This window comes from Pocillopora damicornis, chromosome 1 (assembly GCF_964200805.1).
Source record: "Pocillopora damicornis chromosome 1, jaPocDami1.2, whole genome shotgun sequence".
Lineage (NCBI taxonomy): Eukaryota > Metazoa > Cnidaria > Anthozoa > Scleractinia > Pocilloporidae > Pocillopora > Pocillopora damicornis.
In genome coordinates, this window is record NC_142670.1 from 36,907,641 (window position 1) to 36,924,210 (window position 16,570).

The following is a 16,570-nucleotide window of genomic DNA, read 5'->3' on the forward strand; positions in this document are numbered from 1 at the left end:
ATATCTCAATCTTGAATGAAACAAGGCGTGAAACTTTATCGGTTGACTAATAATTTCGATACAAAAGAGCCAACAAAATTTAGGGTTATGACAAAATTCATACAATAACCTATAAAAAATGTCTTTAATCCCAGTGGTGTTATGTATTCTGTGTTTCCTTGCCTTCGTCTTTCTGGTCATTGTCATCACTGTTATTATCATCATTATTGTTATGGTTATCTTTACCGTTGTCGATGCTGTCGGTGTTCAAGTTAGCTTTTTCATTATCGCTATCTTTTTCCCTAATATCTCCAGTGTCCTTGCTGGAATTGTTGCTTTCGTCGTTATCGCTGTCACTAGTATCGTTATCATTCACGTTTATGTGATTGTTTTCTGTTTCTTGCTCTCGTTTACTTTCAGGTCTCGGTTTAATTACAGTTTCTACTTTCGTTGTTAGTGTCGGTGGTTCAAACTCGATTTCTCTGCTGACGGTTTTGTTGTCAGGTGATCTGAAAGACAGAAAAACCGAGTGATCCTTATTCTCTCCTTGGTAAATAAACTTTGTTTTCAAGCTCGTTCCAAAATGTGCGATCAAAAGAAGGACACTTCATTACACATGTTTCCTCGTAAAAAATGATGATCGTTATTTTCGGACCAAGATACACGCATAGTTCTCCTGAATTTTGTTTAAGGTGTATGTTCCAACAAAGGCATGCAAGCACTTTTCAAGCAGGATACCTAAATATCATGATTTGCACAAGTTGTTCACATTCGGCTCTTTTCGTTAAATTCGTTGATATGTATTGGGCACTAAAATTGCCATTCCACTCGGATGATACCAAGCAGTATACTAGCGGTTTCTTCAGAGAAAAAATTCATACCTTGTCCTCAACTTAACTCTCCCGTCAACCTCAGTTTCAAGTGTGACGTCATTCCACGTGACTCCATCGTCTGTAGAATACTCAACACGTAGACCTGGCAGCATAGCTCTGACTTCAAGCTTCTTATCTACAAATCTAGAGTGGGTCACTTGACATCATATGGCTGCCTTATTATTGATGATAAATCTCCTGTTAATGAGTTTCCACTGATATTACAAGTACTGCGTATTCATTACCACAATAGCTAATGATTGCCAAGTTGTGGATATACGAGAAAAGCTTTTTTCCAGTCAACGAGTCATTAATGTAATCGTCGAAAAAATAAAATTTCAGATCCTCTTATGATCTACGATTTCTGGAGTTATCCAACAAAAGCGCGAGAGGGATTTACTCTCGTTTAAGACCCATGTGCAGGGAAGGGTCAAACGAGTTTTAATTGGAGGAGTCTAAGCGTTGATTCAGACAACAAAACCTTTTTGAATAGAAAATTGCATCTTGGCCAATCCATACCCGTCCCCCCCCCCCCCCTCCTCCATGGGCCCTCCTTTACTCGTGATTACTTGTCAGACCATTAAAAAGTACTACTCAAAGACGCGTGTCGACTATCCACCAGTTGGAACAATTTTTGTGTCAGACAAGTAAAAAAAAATACAGCTCTGATGGCGAAAGGAGCGGGTGGTTTTGAATTCGGTACCCTTCCTCTGGATCCGCTCCTGATGTAGAAAACTCAGTCACAGAGATTAATCTTCTCTCGGGTTTTGCTTAGCCAAAGTCTATTCTTACCTTGCTCCTGGTGGTGTTAAGTGGTATTTAACGTTCATTTTGTCGAGCCGACCCAGCTCTCTATAACCAAGAGAGTTCGCAAACTTCACCCAGTCGCCAGTCCTTTCACGATCTTGTGCCTTCCTGTCGCCTATCGTTTCCCATGGTGCTTTGTGCCAAGCCCGTTCCGCCAACGCAAGAAGACGTGGGAACAACATGCGGAACATGTGATCAGGGGTTCTTATTGTTTCGCCCCAGACTGCTGCCTCGACACCTATCGGATAAACACGGAGAATGATTTGATATGTTTGAGTCTAGAACTGAGTTAGCGATTGAACGTAAGCCCTCCTACCTAAGACATTTCTTCGTCCGTCCACGCAACCCTTCAAGTTAGTACAGTTTTTTATCTGATCGATGTCTTCATAGAGGCTATCTGGCATGTAGTTGAATATTTTGCGAGTGTCTGAATAGGGGGTTGCCCAGTACTTTCCTCTTTCGTCCTGGTTGGGTTCGTAAGGATGATCAAGATAGATGTAATCAGGGTTTGAGAGCACAACCTGAAATGTACCAATAATACATTGGATTAGCTATATCTGATCTGTGGATGGTGAATGATGATTAGTCGTAACAAGTGAGATGCAGTTAAAGAAAGCGGGAAATTAAAGTCCGAAAAATGATGTCGAGTCTAGGAGTGAACATGTGCCTCCATGAACATGCTGAGACTGGACTTAGCAAACTGCATCTTGAGATGGGACAAATTTTCGAGCTTCACGAAAAGGAATATCTGGAACATCAAATAAAGAATTTCGTGGTTATACTAAATAAAAACCAATCCAGTTTAAGACTTTCTGAAGTCATTCATACTGCTTTTTTTCTGCATTTTAAGTGTTCCTTATAGGAAAAACCTTTGAGGATCTTTTTGTCACACCCCTCCTCCCCCTGGATTTTGTTAAGTATCCCTGACAGTTGACACTCCTGGTCGAGGCGTGGCACTGTAAAACGGGAGTGTCTCATTCAACAGCGCAGCACAGTGACCTGCAAGAGCTGAAGCCCAAACCTCTCAAACGAGAGCCAATCGCCTCAGCCAATACGAATTTTTTAATCCTCGATCCGTCGAGCAGTGTCTCCCACTTCGTTTTATTGAACCCCATTCTATAAAAAAAAGCTCCGACTATGAGTTCTTAAAACTTTGCAAGAATACAGTTGGAAAAACCGTTAAAAGCAGTCACCTTATATCCGTGATTAGCCATTAAGGACACTTCGTGATTATTTCTTGAAGCTCCAGTTGTGCTCCATGCAAACGAGTATACTTCCTTGTTTAAGAAAAATTCCCGTGGTAATACCGTACGTGTAGAATGCTCGAATAGGTAATCTCCCCAGCCAGCCAAATTAATACCCATTTTTGCCGTGATATTCGAAATACGCTTTAAGAAGTATGCCTTTAACAGCTTGTGCGTCTGAGGGGTACGATATCCAATGTTTAAAATCTTAGCTAGTTTTTCACACTCTGGTGATTTCTGCCACGCCCCGCCAGGAACTTCATCTCCTCCAAAGTGAAACACGGTCAGCGGTTGAATATCGCTGTGCAAGGTCATTATCATATGTAGAACGTACTCCATTAGGTCGTATGTTGAGTTCAAACAAACAGAAGCGGTTTCGTCGGTGAACGCTTGCACCGAAAAATACCGGGACTCATCTCTGAAATCGTTGAGGAGATACATCGTCGCATCTTTCTCCTTCCCTTCATGTAGCAGTCTGTCATGCCGAGATATCATGCTTTTGATAGCTGCGTGACTGTGACCTGGAAAGTCGAACTCTGGAATCACTTGAATGTGAAGTTGTGTCGCGTGACGGAGAATTTCCCGATAGTCTTCGGTAGAGTAGTGCCCAGTTCCCGAGGTGGTGGTGTCGGGGCCTGAACCGAGTTGAGATAAAATACAAGTCTTTTCTGTCTCGTCATAACATCTTTTACCACCAACCTCAAAGTAAAAAATTGAGGTTAATCCTTGTCCTGACTTTTTCTAAACTAAGGGAAAGTCTGCATACTAGACTGAATCCCATGGCTTTTAGAACTTACTCCAGTACCCGTAGATGAAGGTCCACACTATCTTGGACATCAATTTACGTAAACAAACATCGTAAAAGAGCTGCTTCGATTGCGCGAAAAATCCACAATTTCGATAGGAAATTACACATTAAGTCGTTTTAAGAAAGATCCACAGGATAAGTAAATTTTCTATCGCCGGTGGTGGTGGTGGAGGGTGGGGGGGGGGGGGATGTTTCAGGGTTTTGGTAGAGATCAAATAATTTTCAAGGGGGACGGAGAGGGGATCAGTTGTCCCTAACAAAGTATAAAGGGGGATAAAGGAAAATTAACTGGTAATGAGGGGGGATCATTAGAATGCCACATAGCCTCAGGCGGATCAGGCAAAATGTATTATTTTTATCCCCTTCCCCCCTCTCCCATTCGATAGATAAGGACCAGTCCCTCACCAAAGTCAACTCCTCTATTCCTGGTATTTCCAGTCTCCATCCTTCATTATCTGAGAGATGAAAATGAAGCTTGTTCATTTTGTACATCGCCATGACGTCCAAAAGCTTTATAATTTCCTGCTTTGATTGAAAATTGCGAGCAACGTCGACCATCAACCCTCGGTACGGAAAACGAGGTGAATCTCTTATTGAGACCTGGGGAACCAAGCCTTGGTCATCCATAAGAGCGAGAAGAGTCTGGATACCATAGAACACACCAGCATTTCCAGTTCCTGTGATGGTGATTAACTCCTCAGTAGCATCCACAGTCAGCTGGTATGCTTCACTGGAAGACTGGTTCAACTTTGTTCCCCCATCCTTTGTCGTTTCGAGTTGTGTCTCATCAAGCCTGAGCTTGATAACTCTTCTGTCCTTTGTTTGAGACAAAAACTTTTGCAATTGTAGCTTATCTGTATAGAGTAATGAATCGGATCGTGGATTAATTTAGGCTTAACAAGCTAAGTTAAACATAGTTATTTAAGTTTTAGGCCTAACCTAAGAGATATAAACAGCTGTAAGTATTTTACATGTAGGATTAAACGAGGTTAAAAACTTTGAAAAACTTTCCTCTGACTTTTAAAATATGCTGAGCTTTATATGACACCGCAAGTTTTCCCTACACAACCTGAATATGAGGAATTGAAGAGGCAAATTATGAACCAATAGAGATCTGGTCTCTTTTATAACTAGCCTTTTGTCCCTTTTTATCTATTTGGTATTTTAGAGTTTCTACTGAAAAAAAGCTATACCAAACTTAACACGCTCGTCAGACAGTAAAATCGTGTATCACCTGCAACGAACTTTGCCTCATTTTCTAACCCAAGCTCTCCAACCACGACCCATTCGCTATCAATGTGAATCTTCCTGGACACGTTCAATCCTAAAATCTCTAAAGGCGTTGGAATCACCAAAAGAGGTGCTGTTCCAAGATCTTCCACATCGTTATGTCCAAACCTATCCCAGGATCTTTTTCTTTTCGAAAGGAACACAAAGTCCAGACTCTCATCAGCAGTATTGGAAATGACCCTTGGTTGCAACCCTTCTGCAGCAACGTACCATCGAGGTCCCAAATCACTCCGAGCAATCGTTGGCCCGATGTTCACCCAAAATTCTAGCGAGTTCCCAGGAAGAATAGGCTTGAAGTCCTTTGTGGGTTCCAACTTATAAGCACAACCATTAAAATGTGTGAGTTTTATTGACGTTTGATTCGGGAGGACGTACCCTTCTGGCCTGCGCACAAGATGGGCATGTTCCATTCCAGTTGTTACACAAAAATGAACAGACCATCGATTTCCATCAATTGCTTTCATTCCTTGATTTCGTAAAGCTACTTTCGCTTTTCTTATATCCTCCAACACTTCAAAACGGACTTCCATATCTTCTGCTATTCTGTCCAAGACTTCTTGAATAATTGGCTCAGCTGCAACAAAAGCAGGTTTGTCTTCAGGTGGCTTGTCTCCCTCTGTTGTAGCAGTTTCTGCATTTAGTGGAATATTGATTGAAGGCTTCTTCGTTGGTTGAGAAAAATTTCCAACGGTGAGGGAGTGCGAAGGAATTGTCACGTTTTGGTCAAGTGAAAAGCTTGGTTTACCGCTAGGGTTCATTTTCTGAGTATTATGTGGGACAGACGTTGTGTGCTCTTTATTTTCATTCTCTTTCTTTTCTTTGCCTTCTTCTTTTTCCTCTCTTTCCTCTACTCCTTCACCTTCTCCCTCTACTTCTTCTTGTGGGGTAAGTTTAATTTGCGGAGTACCATATGAGATAGTCGCAGTGTCTTCGAATTCTTTCTCTTCTGTTATCTGCTGCTGTTCTTCTTTTATTTCTTTATGATTATCACCCTCGTAATACTCATTTTCTTCAGTACGCTGGTCGTCGTCGATTTGACTGTCATTGCCATCGCCGTTTTTATCATCGTCTTCGTTGTCATCTTTATAATCTTCGTCATCAATGAGGAAATTTTCATTTTCTTTCTGATCTGGAAGTGTGATTTTATCTATGCTTAACACCGGATTCTCTTCAGTCTCTTCTGAATAAGGATTTTCATAGGACTTTTCGCTTTCTAAAACTTGAAATTTAAAATTGGTAGAATCGCTATCTGTAAAAAAAGATGATGTTAAAATAAGTGCAATCTTCAAAACCGAGACAAAAAAACACGTGCTCACCGTTTAACAAAAGGTTTAATTTGCAGTTTGATAAAGACTTACACTACTTAAACGTAGTTCTCTTACTCTGGTTTTTACTGTTTTGCGATCAGAAAAACGATTCAAGGCCAAACGAAACGGAAAAAACTAACGAAAGAAAATTAATCAAACATCAACTGATCAATGTAGAACAATCGTAAATGAAAAATACATTATTATTCCCTGTTGGTTTCATTACATCGATTCTCGTTACGGAATCGTGGAGAGTACTTTGTTCGGTCTGATAACCAATGGCGACGCTTTCATTCCCTTAAGTATGCATTGTTTGTCGAGGGCTTTCCACCTTCAAAGGCAAAATGTCTTCCTTGTTTTGAATAAAAAAATGGAAAATTTTTCTAAAGTTCACTGTTTTATTTAAATAATTCACTGATTCTCAAGATATTGTGGACGAAATGTGACTGTATCGATGATGTTGTGTGGAATTCCCGGGAAAATGTCAGACCATGGGAAAATAAAAAATGTTTGGACGTTAAAAGCGACTGATAATTTAACGAAGATATCCTTTTTATAAAGTTTAAAGTCTTCATCATCGTTTTGCCAAAAAAGACAGATATTATTAAGGAGAAATGTTCGGAAAATGGTGGTTATGTCAATGGAATCGATTCAGAAATGACTCTTTGTGATCTCACAGAGGATGAATCGTCATGCTAATTAACATGAATCGTCAACAAAGACGCGCCTGAAACGAAATCAAAACTACACCTTTTCGTTCAAATTTTACTCACTCGAAGGATGCTTTTTAAAATTTTGTAAAATATCACACCATTATAAACGGGGAAGGCTCAGGCATAGCTGAAAGATTTACCATTGTAGAGGTCAAATGCTTCGGGGTATCACTTCTTTTAAACGTATGTTCAAATTACTTCGGTGTTTACTTCAATCACTGCTAAACATTTTGACTGCGGCACACTCACCTAACGGGTCACTGTAGTGAAGAAAAAGGCCGTTGAACATGACGAACAGAGCCACGTTCAAAACAAAGATGAATATCAGCAGAGTTTTACACCATAGAAAACGAATCCTCCTGTTTGTTCCGGATCCACGCATGTCGTTATGCACTGCTTACAGTTTAGGAGCAAATAAAGTGTGGTTTTCAGGCTCTAACCTTATTTAGTACCATAATGCTAACCAGATACTTATATCTCGGTTTGATCATGATGATATGAGGCAAAACAAACCGTTATAAAAAACAGTCCATATGTGGTTTACGATAACTCACGCGCCAATTAGAGTACTGGCAAACGTTGCGGCTCAAATTATTAGAAAAATTTGGCAATCGTCAAGGCGCATGCTCCAAAATAATCACTGCATGTTTAGAAGCATGAGCCCCCGCGCATGCTTCCAATTAGTTTTGAGAAATTTATACCCTTCTCAACCTACCTGAGAGGACTTACCTTAAACGTTTGACTAACAAGAATAATACCTTGAGGGAAATCCAGTAAAACAGGCCCTTGCAGATTAGTTTTAAACAGAAACTATAAAATGCAACATCTTTCTCTATTTCTTTATCGAGCTCAAAACTTACCACCTCCCTTAATTCTATCTGCAAAAATTAAGCTATCGACACTGCTGATCCTAGCAGTATGCAGGACGCGTGTCATATGAACTTCGAAATAGACCTCGCTCACCGTGGAGTCTCTGTGGCTCAGTGGTAGAGCATCGGAGCGCGGAATCTGCCCGAAGGTCTGTGGTTCGATTCCTTGTGGGTACTCGGAATTATTTCTTTGTTCCACGTTCGTGACAAGACGAAAAACATCTTTCTCAAAAAGAAATTTGTTTGGGTAATCGTTACATACGTTGTATTATATAATTCGAGTTTCATACAGTTGAAGTAGGGACCAAATGGTGCTTCAGTTTAGACTTATTGCGTAAAAAGGATTTTGTTAAATGAGTACTTGTCCAATGGGGACGCTTAAGGTTGTCGTTAAGTAACTAATAAGGATGTTCCAAACTCAAGTAATGTTTTTTTTTCTTTTCTGAGTTGAATTTCGCTGATGCCTGAAAAAGCAACAAATCGTCTCAACAAGTATTCTCATATTAATGTGCTATGGCCATGATCTAAAGTCTGTTCCCTACGGCTACAAGATGTTATTCTCATCGACGAGAGTGTCGCTAAGGGCTGGAAAGCATCGCTTATACAGCACAGAATTTTGGCGATCTACCGCTGGATATAGCATGTGACCACAACAGAAATGCCTGTCCTTTATGGCAGACCTCGACTTATATTCAGGGCCTTTCGGCAGAGATACATATACCGACCGGTTATTCTTGACGGATTTTCGTCCCCACTCCTCTTCGGCAACGTAGCGGCCAACTCTACACTCGGTCTCCTCACACACAGCTAATTGCTCATTGCCTCGGCCGACCTTTCTCTCAAAAATTTAACCCCACACGAAAAAATGTGCAGTATTGTTGTCAAAATTAAAATGGTTACCTATCTTTTTTGTAAGTTCTGTCACACCTTGACCATTATTTAGATTTTCAATCTATTTTACCTCACAAAATTTTGTGATGAAATGTATACCCTCCTTCAAGACTCCCGTATTGAAAAAGAAATAGTTTTAAAGCTTAATTTTTTCAAAGCTTAGAACAAAGACAGAAAATTGAGGTCCCAGAGAAGATTTGAGACATCACCTCCCCAGGGCCGATAAGAATGATTCTAAAATGCCAAATTCGAAGAAAGCTAGCCGCTTTGTTCATCTGTTTGGTTGTGTTAACAAGATGACTTGCTGTGAAAATCTTCCCCTTCGCCTGTTAAATACACGAAGTGACATTATCATTCTAAAAAAAGGACATTGTCAACAGAGGTATTTTTCCGGACAAAAGAAAACACAGCCGCCCAGATGAGATATTGTTACAAGCTCTCTTTTACAGTGAGTATCAAATTCTACTACAGCGTGTTGGTTTTCATATCACAGTAAAGTGTACAGCACCATCAATTTTGTTAAGCGTATTTGAAAAGTTCTCCATAAGAACTATGGGTCAATCTATCTCATGATTTTTGTTTAATCGGTCCTCAAACCGTCGCTTGGACATCGATAAATAATGTTTGGAATTCTGCTATGTCATTGGTGCAAAAAACTGCAAAAGATCATAGAATTTAGATGTTGTCGATGTACAGTGACAAGTGAGAAGATATTGCAACGATGACACATGTATCAAGGGCGTGGATAAGGGGGGGGGGGAGTTCTAGTCTTAGACCGCATGACTGCATGTAATATCCTTCTTTGTCTCGAAGAAGTGATAATGTTTGAATCCAAAATAACCTGTCAAACGTCTCTAAGGCTAATTTTGGACTCCCACTCCCTCCCCCTTATTGGAGAAACCAATCGATGCCCTTGTGTGTTTGTCAGTTTACTCAGCTGACAAAAAAGGCAAAAGCGACATGTTAAAGCGTAATTCCAGGTGTAAATTTGCCCACGGCCCACATTACAAGAAGGGCATCGTCTTAAACGTCCTTAGTCCTGGAACTCTTTGGTGAGATAACATGGAAACAAGAAAGAGACATTTTGCCGTTGCTGTTTTACTGGGATTAATAGTACAAGGTTGGAATTTTCTTTTTGGTTTCCCTAACTACATTGAAAGATTATTGTTTTTAATTTGGGCTACGCATGATCATGAGCCACTCATGAACAACCGTTCTTCTGTTTATTTTCCACTATGTGTAGGTGTGGTCCTTCGTTTAGTTCGGAACCTTTTCACTAAAGATTTCTATGCCTTTTTCGTGGTCACCGCATAATTTTTACGCTAAAAAAAAGCATTCATGAATTGCGACAACTAAGCTTAAAGTATTTAGATAAAAAGGGTTGAGCATAGCGGGTACTTATTATTCAAGCACCGTCCTTCTGAGACGTTGCACGCCGGGTCTCTCTTTTTATTTAATTCAGTGATAGTTTCAGTATTTAAGAGAGGAAAAAAAAGGCTTATGCTATCATTTCTGGTCATTGCTAGCCCTCTGCCAAAACTTGGAGCAAGCGACGCTGGATTACATCGCAGCCAACCTCGGCATTCGCTATGACGTCCTTGATAACTTTCAGGATACATGGAAGTCATACCGCGTCCGCATGACCCTGGAAAATTCAGGCTCAGAAGCGATTCCCAATGGACCATGGGCCATTTATCTCTGCCACATCCGGGTAATCGAGCCAGCCCACACAAAGCACAATCCAAGTGGGTACGTCATCCCCGGTAGCCATGGCATCAAAGTAACACATATAAATGGCTGTCAACACAAGTTTGAGCCAACTGCTAACTTCTCAGGCTTGGCTGGTTTCCAGTCCTTGATGGTGGATTTTGACGCAGAGAACTGGAATGTAGCTCGAACGGATGTTATGCCGAACTGGTATATCGCCGCTGAAGGATTGCAGGCCCGCACAATTACCAGTACTTCCGGCGAAGATTTATCTTTTGTCGGTCCGTTTGACTCGCCGAAAAAATGGAAACGGATTCCATCTGACAAGTACGACCCATACACACCACAGAAGCGATACACCATCAACGATATTAATAATTTGAAAAAGCCTGGACAGTTAATCATTCCCAGTCCACAGGAAATTCTCGGCCTTGATGAGTCGAAAAAGATTAACCTAAGGACTGGTGACTGGTCGATTGTGGCTGGTGCGGATTTGAAGCAGGAGGCCAGTTTCTTAGCAGGTAATGTGGATGTTTTTTTACTCTAAACTTCAAGAAGTGAAAGATGGCAAGTCACCTAAATTGTTTACTTAATGCTTCATTTTATACACCTTAAACTTCAAAACTTTGAAAAAAATCACAAACTGTTTTTTAAGTCTAGTGTTAAAAGCGCGTTACCTTCTACAGGTGAACTTGGTATTCAAATGGATTATTTGAACTCGTTTCGAAAGTTGGAGTTAAAGATGGGTGAAGTTCAAATCGATGGTGTAAGATCCGATAGCAAAGAAGCCTACAGCTTAAAGGTCGACTCCAGTAAGCACTGCATATCAATCATTGGTAATTCAGCAACAGGAGTCTTTTATGGAATTCAGTCCCTACTCAGCCTGGATGAGCCCGATGGCCTGGTACCTCACGTGACTATAAACGATGCACCGCGATACGAGTATCGTGGTATGGAACTTGACGTTGGGCGAAACTTTATGCCTAAGGGCGAGGTTCTAAAGATGATCGACGCCATGGCAATGTATAAACTAAATAAATTCCACTTTCATCTCACTGACGATGAAGGATGGAGACTTGAAATTCCAGGATTGCCTGAACTTACTGAGGTTTGACAGAAAGACCTTGCGACATTTAGAGAGCAGATTATAAGTTGTGATATATATAACAAACAAGAGGCAGATTTGCGAGTTGATTTCGTATGGAGACTCCCCATTTCATCCGTGACGTAGATCTGACAGAGTTTGCAATGTAACAATTTCAAAAGTTTTGCTGAACAGTTAATAATTTTTTCACTTTGCTTTCAAAATTTAATTTTAGTTTTCATGGCATAGTCACCTTTAAACCATGATCAGAATGCATTTACATTAGCTGATATGAACATCAGTTGAAGCTGTAATATTTCTTTTAAAGATTGGATCAAGACGGTGCCATGACCCCCAAGAAGAAAAATGTCTTGGATCTCAGCTCGGTTCCGGTCCAGCTACTGGTAACTCTGGCACAGGCTTTTACAGCGTGAACGACTACCGCGAGATATTAAAATATGCAGAAGAGAGGCATGTGGAGGTCATCCCAGAATTTGACATGCCTGGTCATGGCCATGCCGCAATTAAGGCTATGCAGGCCAGACAGAAGAAACAGGCTGCCATGGGGAACTCGTTTGAAGCAGATCAGTACCTTTTGTCAGATCCTCTCGACACGTCAAAGTACCTTTCTGTGCAGTTCTTTACAGACAATGCTATCAATCCATGTCTGGGATCCACGTACGAGTTCCTTGAGCACATTGTGATCAGTGTGAGGCACATGCATCAGGACATTCAGCCACTGAAGGTAACTCTTCGGGATGCTTCTTCATACTAACAAAACTTTACCTGTGTAATCATTATAGCAGGAACCTCTCGTAAGCGACTACGCACAATTTTAGCGTCAACTTCACGCTGCATTTTGTTAAACAATTTGAGCTTCTGTAGGTAACTTCTTCACAAAATGCTACCTTACTTCTGGGTGAGTGGGTAGTGACTTATCGATCACGCCCTTATTTTGGCAAAGCGTTTAAATCTATGTGCCAATATCCCCTTAAAACCCCAATTCTCTTAAGCGACCACCTATCTTGAGCAACCGCTTATTTAAGGTTGGTAGGTAGAGTGTCTTTTCTTTATACGTTATTGTCACCTTTTTGGTATCGAGGTCTTCCACTTCGGTGGCGACGAGGTGGCACATGGCGCCTGGACACAGTCTCCCGCTTGCAAACAACTTGCGCATACACTGGGATTAAACTTTACAAGTCCTACCATTGTAAAAGACTTGAAAGAGTACTTCGTTCGACGAGTGGCTGATGTGAGCTCAAAATACTGTCTTGATCTTGGTGCTTGGGAAGACGGAGTTCTAGGAGTGAAAGACACCCCTTATGATAGGAGCTACATGAAGAACAGGAACGTGTACGCCTATGCTTGGGATAATGTGTGGGAATGGGGTCAAGGAGATCGAGCTTATAAGCTGGCCAATGCTGATTACAAGGTGGGATTTGTCTTTTTTAGCAAGAAAACGGCCTGGCAAAATGTACGCAACATTTCAACGTAACATCTTGCAACATTGTTGCGTATAACTTGTTGCATATGTTTGGCCACTCATGTTGCTGAGATGTTGGATGGTGTTGGATCAAGTTTGAAAATGGTCAAATTTTGGTTGCAACATTTTAGATTTTGTAAGATGTTACGTGCGTATGCCCAACTTCACAACATCTCACAACAACAAACCACGATCCTTTTCAATCAAGTTCCTTTTCCTACGAATTGTCTGGGAAACATGGTAAAAATCGCGCGCGGGGAGGGGTGGCGGGGACGCAACCTATGATGAGTGAAGCAGGTAATTTAGTGTTAACAACTGGGTTGAAAACGTAAATTAGCCACCGTAAAGAGTAAAAAAGCTGACGTTTCGAGCGTTAGCCCTTCGTCAGAGCGATTAGAGGAATTGTGGGTTGTGTGTGGATTTATATGTAGAAGGTGGAGCTACGCCATTGGTGGGAATATTGTGACGAGAAAACAGGAATAAATTAATTGAATGAAAAACGCTCGTTGATTCCGTGGGGATTAAGGGTGCCGATTTCAAATATAAATTTTTGTTCTAGTGTTTTACGGCTTTCCGAACTGCCTAGATGTAAGGAAAGGCCGCAAACTGCCATATGCTGTTTAGGCAGTTCGGAAAGCCGTAAAACACTAGAACAAAAATTTATATTTGAAATCGGCACCCTTAATCCCCACGGAATCAACGAGCGTTTTTCATTCAATTAATTTATTCCTGTTTTCTCGTCACAATATTCCCACCAATGGCGTAGCTCCACCTTCTACATATAAATCCACACACAACCCACAATTCCTCTAATCGCTCTGACGAAGGGCTAACGCTCGAAACGTCAGCTTTTTTACTCTTTACGGTGGCTAATTTACGTTTTCAACCCAGTTGTTAACACTAAATTACCTGCTTCACTCTCCCACCGACGCAGCACCACAGTTTCTTTAGAAACTTACCCCTTTATTCCTATGATGAGTGGACTAGTTCATCCGGGAGAGTGGCGATATTTCTTGTCACTTCACGCTCATATGCAAGGCATTTTGGAAACATCATTTTTGCTTTTAGAAACAATTTTCACTTGATCATGCCCTTTCATACTTAAACGCCATAAATTAAGAATAAAGTTTTGATCGCACAAAAAACGTCCTAAATATATTATTGAAGTGAGTCAAAAAGCGCTAACATTTAAAGAAGGCCTATGAAGGTTATTTAAGTCCCTTAGATCGATTCTTCCCCGAAGTAATACACTCAGCATTTTGAGGTTCCCATATCACTATTACTCGCCAACGCCCACACCAAGTAAAAGTGTCCTGGTATTTTTCCATTGCAATTACTCAGTTAGAGTTCATCATTTTCCCACTCTCCAGGTTGTGTTGACCCAGGCAACCCACTTGTATTTTGATCACCCATACGAGCCTGATCCAGAGGAAAGGGGATATTACTGGGCTCCCAGATTCATTGACACTCGAAAGACATTTGGTTTCATGCCGGATGATGTTTACGCTAATGCTGACTTTACAAGGATGGGAGATCCAATTATCAACTTGTGTGAGGAGATGTACAAAGGAAAATGTGTTCCCTTAAAGAAACCTCAAAATATAGCAGGTAATACTCATCTCAGTTGTGGATCACGTGAGCTCAAACAGATTAAACCATATTACGTCATAGCAGATCACATACGGTCTCGTCACCCCTCATTACGTCACATATTGTCTTGCTTGAGTGAAAAGAAATCCTTCCGGTAGGTCTCTGTCATGAAAATAGGATACTTTTATCACATAGTAGGTATAGAAATGCGCATTTGAAAGCTTTTTTAGGGTCAGTAAGAGTGAGAGAGAGATAGACGCGGTGGTCTAGTGGCTAACGTACCAGGCTCGACCATTGGCTACTAGTTCACGCACTGGACGTGTCCTTCTTTTCTGCTCTTGGGCAAAAAAGTTTCTTCTGTCTCTGACCCGTAGTATGCACGGCTAACAGTAAACTTTCAGAAAAATTTCACAGTTTGCAATGCTAAGGTGGAGGACGTTGGAATGAGCGTTTCTCCCAGGAGGAGCAACAATATGACCAATTTCTGCAGTATTACTTCATTCTGAGAGAGCGTTTTAAGGTCCGGCAATAATAATGGAACATCAGGCATAAAGCCTCTTACCCTTTTATCTGTGACGTAGTTTTATTTCTTTTAATTCTATAGGCATGGCTGGCGCGCTCTGGTCAGAGACTGTCAGAACTCCGACTCAGCTCCAGTCCATGATATATCCTAGACTGTTAGCACTGGCTGAGAGAGCCTGGCACAAGGCTTGTTTCGAGGATGAAACTGACGTGGTGAAACGGAATCGAGTGAGGAGGATGGAATGGGAAGCATTTGCTAACAGCTTGGGACACAAGGAACTTTCACGTCTGGATAAAATGAACATAGATTATCATATCCCTCCTCCTGGCGCGAGGTAATTCTTTTGGCTTTCAGCATTCGAAATCTTTGATACAATGAAGCATTTAACTTTATACATTGAGAAAATTTTATTTGCTTGGCAATTCGGAAGCTCTCTTCATTAATTTATTAATTTCAAAAGGTAAGTTACAACCTCTGACTTTGAATATTCTCTGTCAGGGTTGCACACCAAAAAATTGAGGTCAACTCCGCCATCCCTGGACTTGTGATCCAGTACAGTGCTGACGGAGGGAAATCTTGGAGCGACGTCGGTGATGGGATGACATTGTCTGGTCACCTTCTATTGGGAACCAGGTGATTGAGTGTTAAAGACAGATTTAATCCCATTTGAATAAAAAGCAAAAGCAATTTTAGTCGCTGTCTACCTTTTGCCACATCACGGTGCCCTGAGTAATGATTGAGAGGTGTGGTCGATGTGTTCAGTTTTACCATTGGAGAAGGGAGGGGTAAATTTCACTTCTCAATGGTAATCCTGCGTCAACCTGCGAGATTTCTTGCTGTGCTGTCGTAGTCTACTGCCGTAATTCTGCAAGGATAGCGCTTAACCCCGACCGCTGGAAAGTCCAAACTTGATTTGCAGAAGAAGCACATTTTGATGACATGCTCATCGTTTCTAGTTCAAACAATTTTTTTCAAAATATTGTCTGTTTTCTTAGTCTCAGGATTGATTCTCGTTAGTGCTCAAAAAAAGTGAGTGTGTGATCTAAAGTAACGAGCCTAATCTTTTGGTTTGTTAACAGGTCAGCGGATATGCGGCGGATGAGTAGGCTCGTGGAAATTCAAACTTAGAAAGAAGCAGAACACAAGAAAGCAATATTAGTTTGCAAACTGAAATAAAAAAGCGAAACGAAGGTTACATTGAATGAAATAAATTTGAAATAAGACTGAAAGTGTCTTCATCTTTCCTCTACTTGGCTTATATCCTTCTGAGAGACTGCAAGGCTGAAGAACGATATGGAGTGAATTATATCGGCACTTAGAGAGACTGATTGCAGAGGTAGTCTAACAGTACCAAAGCAAATGCTACATTAATTTTGACGCAAATATAGGCGAAACTAATTTAC

The 16,570-nt window shown here is 41.0% G+C and overlaps 2 protein-coding genes across 2 annotated transcripts; one reads left to right on the top strand and one right to left on the bottom strand.

The window, feature by feature from the left end:
* Positions 1 to 13: 13 nt before the first annotated feature.
* On the bottom strand, positions 14 to 7,626 carry LOC113669725 (uncharacterized). Its single transcript, XM_027185801.2, has 8 exons — positions 7,270 to 7,626; positions 4,945 to 6,249; positions 4,116 to 4,564; positions 2,852 to 3,601; positions 1,975 to 2,179; positions 1,644 to 1,896; positions 861 to 995; positions 14 to 488 (listed from the first exon to the last, which is right to left on the bottom strand). Exons 1-8 carry the CDS (start codon positions 7,400 to 7,402, stop codon positions 140 to 142), a joined length of 3,579 nt encoding a protein of 1,192 aa, XP_027041602.2. The 5' UTR covers positions 7,403 to 7,626; the 3' UTR covers positions 14 to 139.
* Positions 7,627 to 9,745: 2,119 nt separating this feature from the next.
* Positions 9,746 to 16,390, top strand: LOC113669752 (uncharacterized). The gene is made up of 9 exons (XM_027185830.2): positions 9,746 to 9,900; positions 10,307 to 11,008; positions 11,174 to 11,595; positions 11,900 to 12,316; positions 12,674 to 13,003; positions 14,425 to 14,662; positions 15,249 to 15,501; positions 15,666 to 15,800; positions 16,247 to 16,390. The coding sequence occupies exons 1-9, from the start codon at positions 9,843 to 9,845 to the stop codon at positions 16,293 to 16,295; spliced, it is 2,604 nt and encodes an 867-aa protein (XP_027041631.2). The 5' UTR covers positions 9,746 to 9,842; the 3' UTR covers positions 16,296 to 16,390.
* The last annotated feature ends 180 nt before the right edge of the window (positions 16,391 to 16,570 follow it).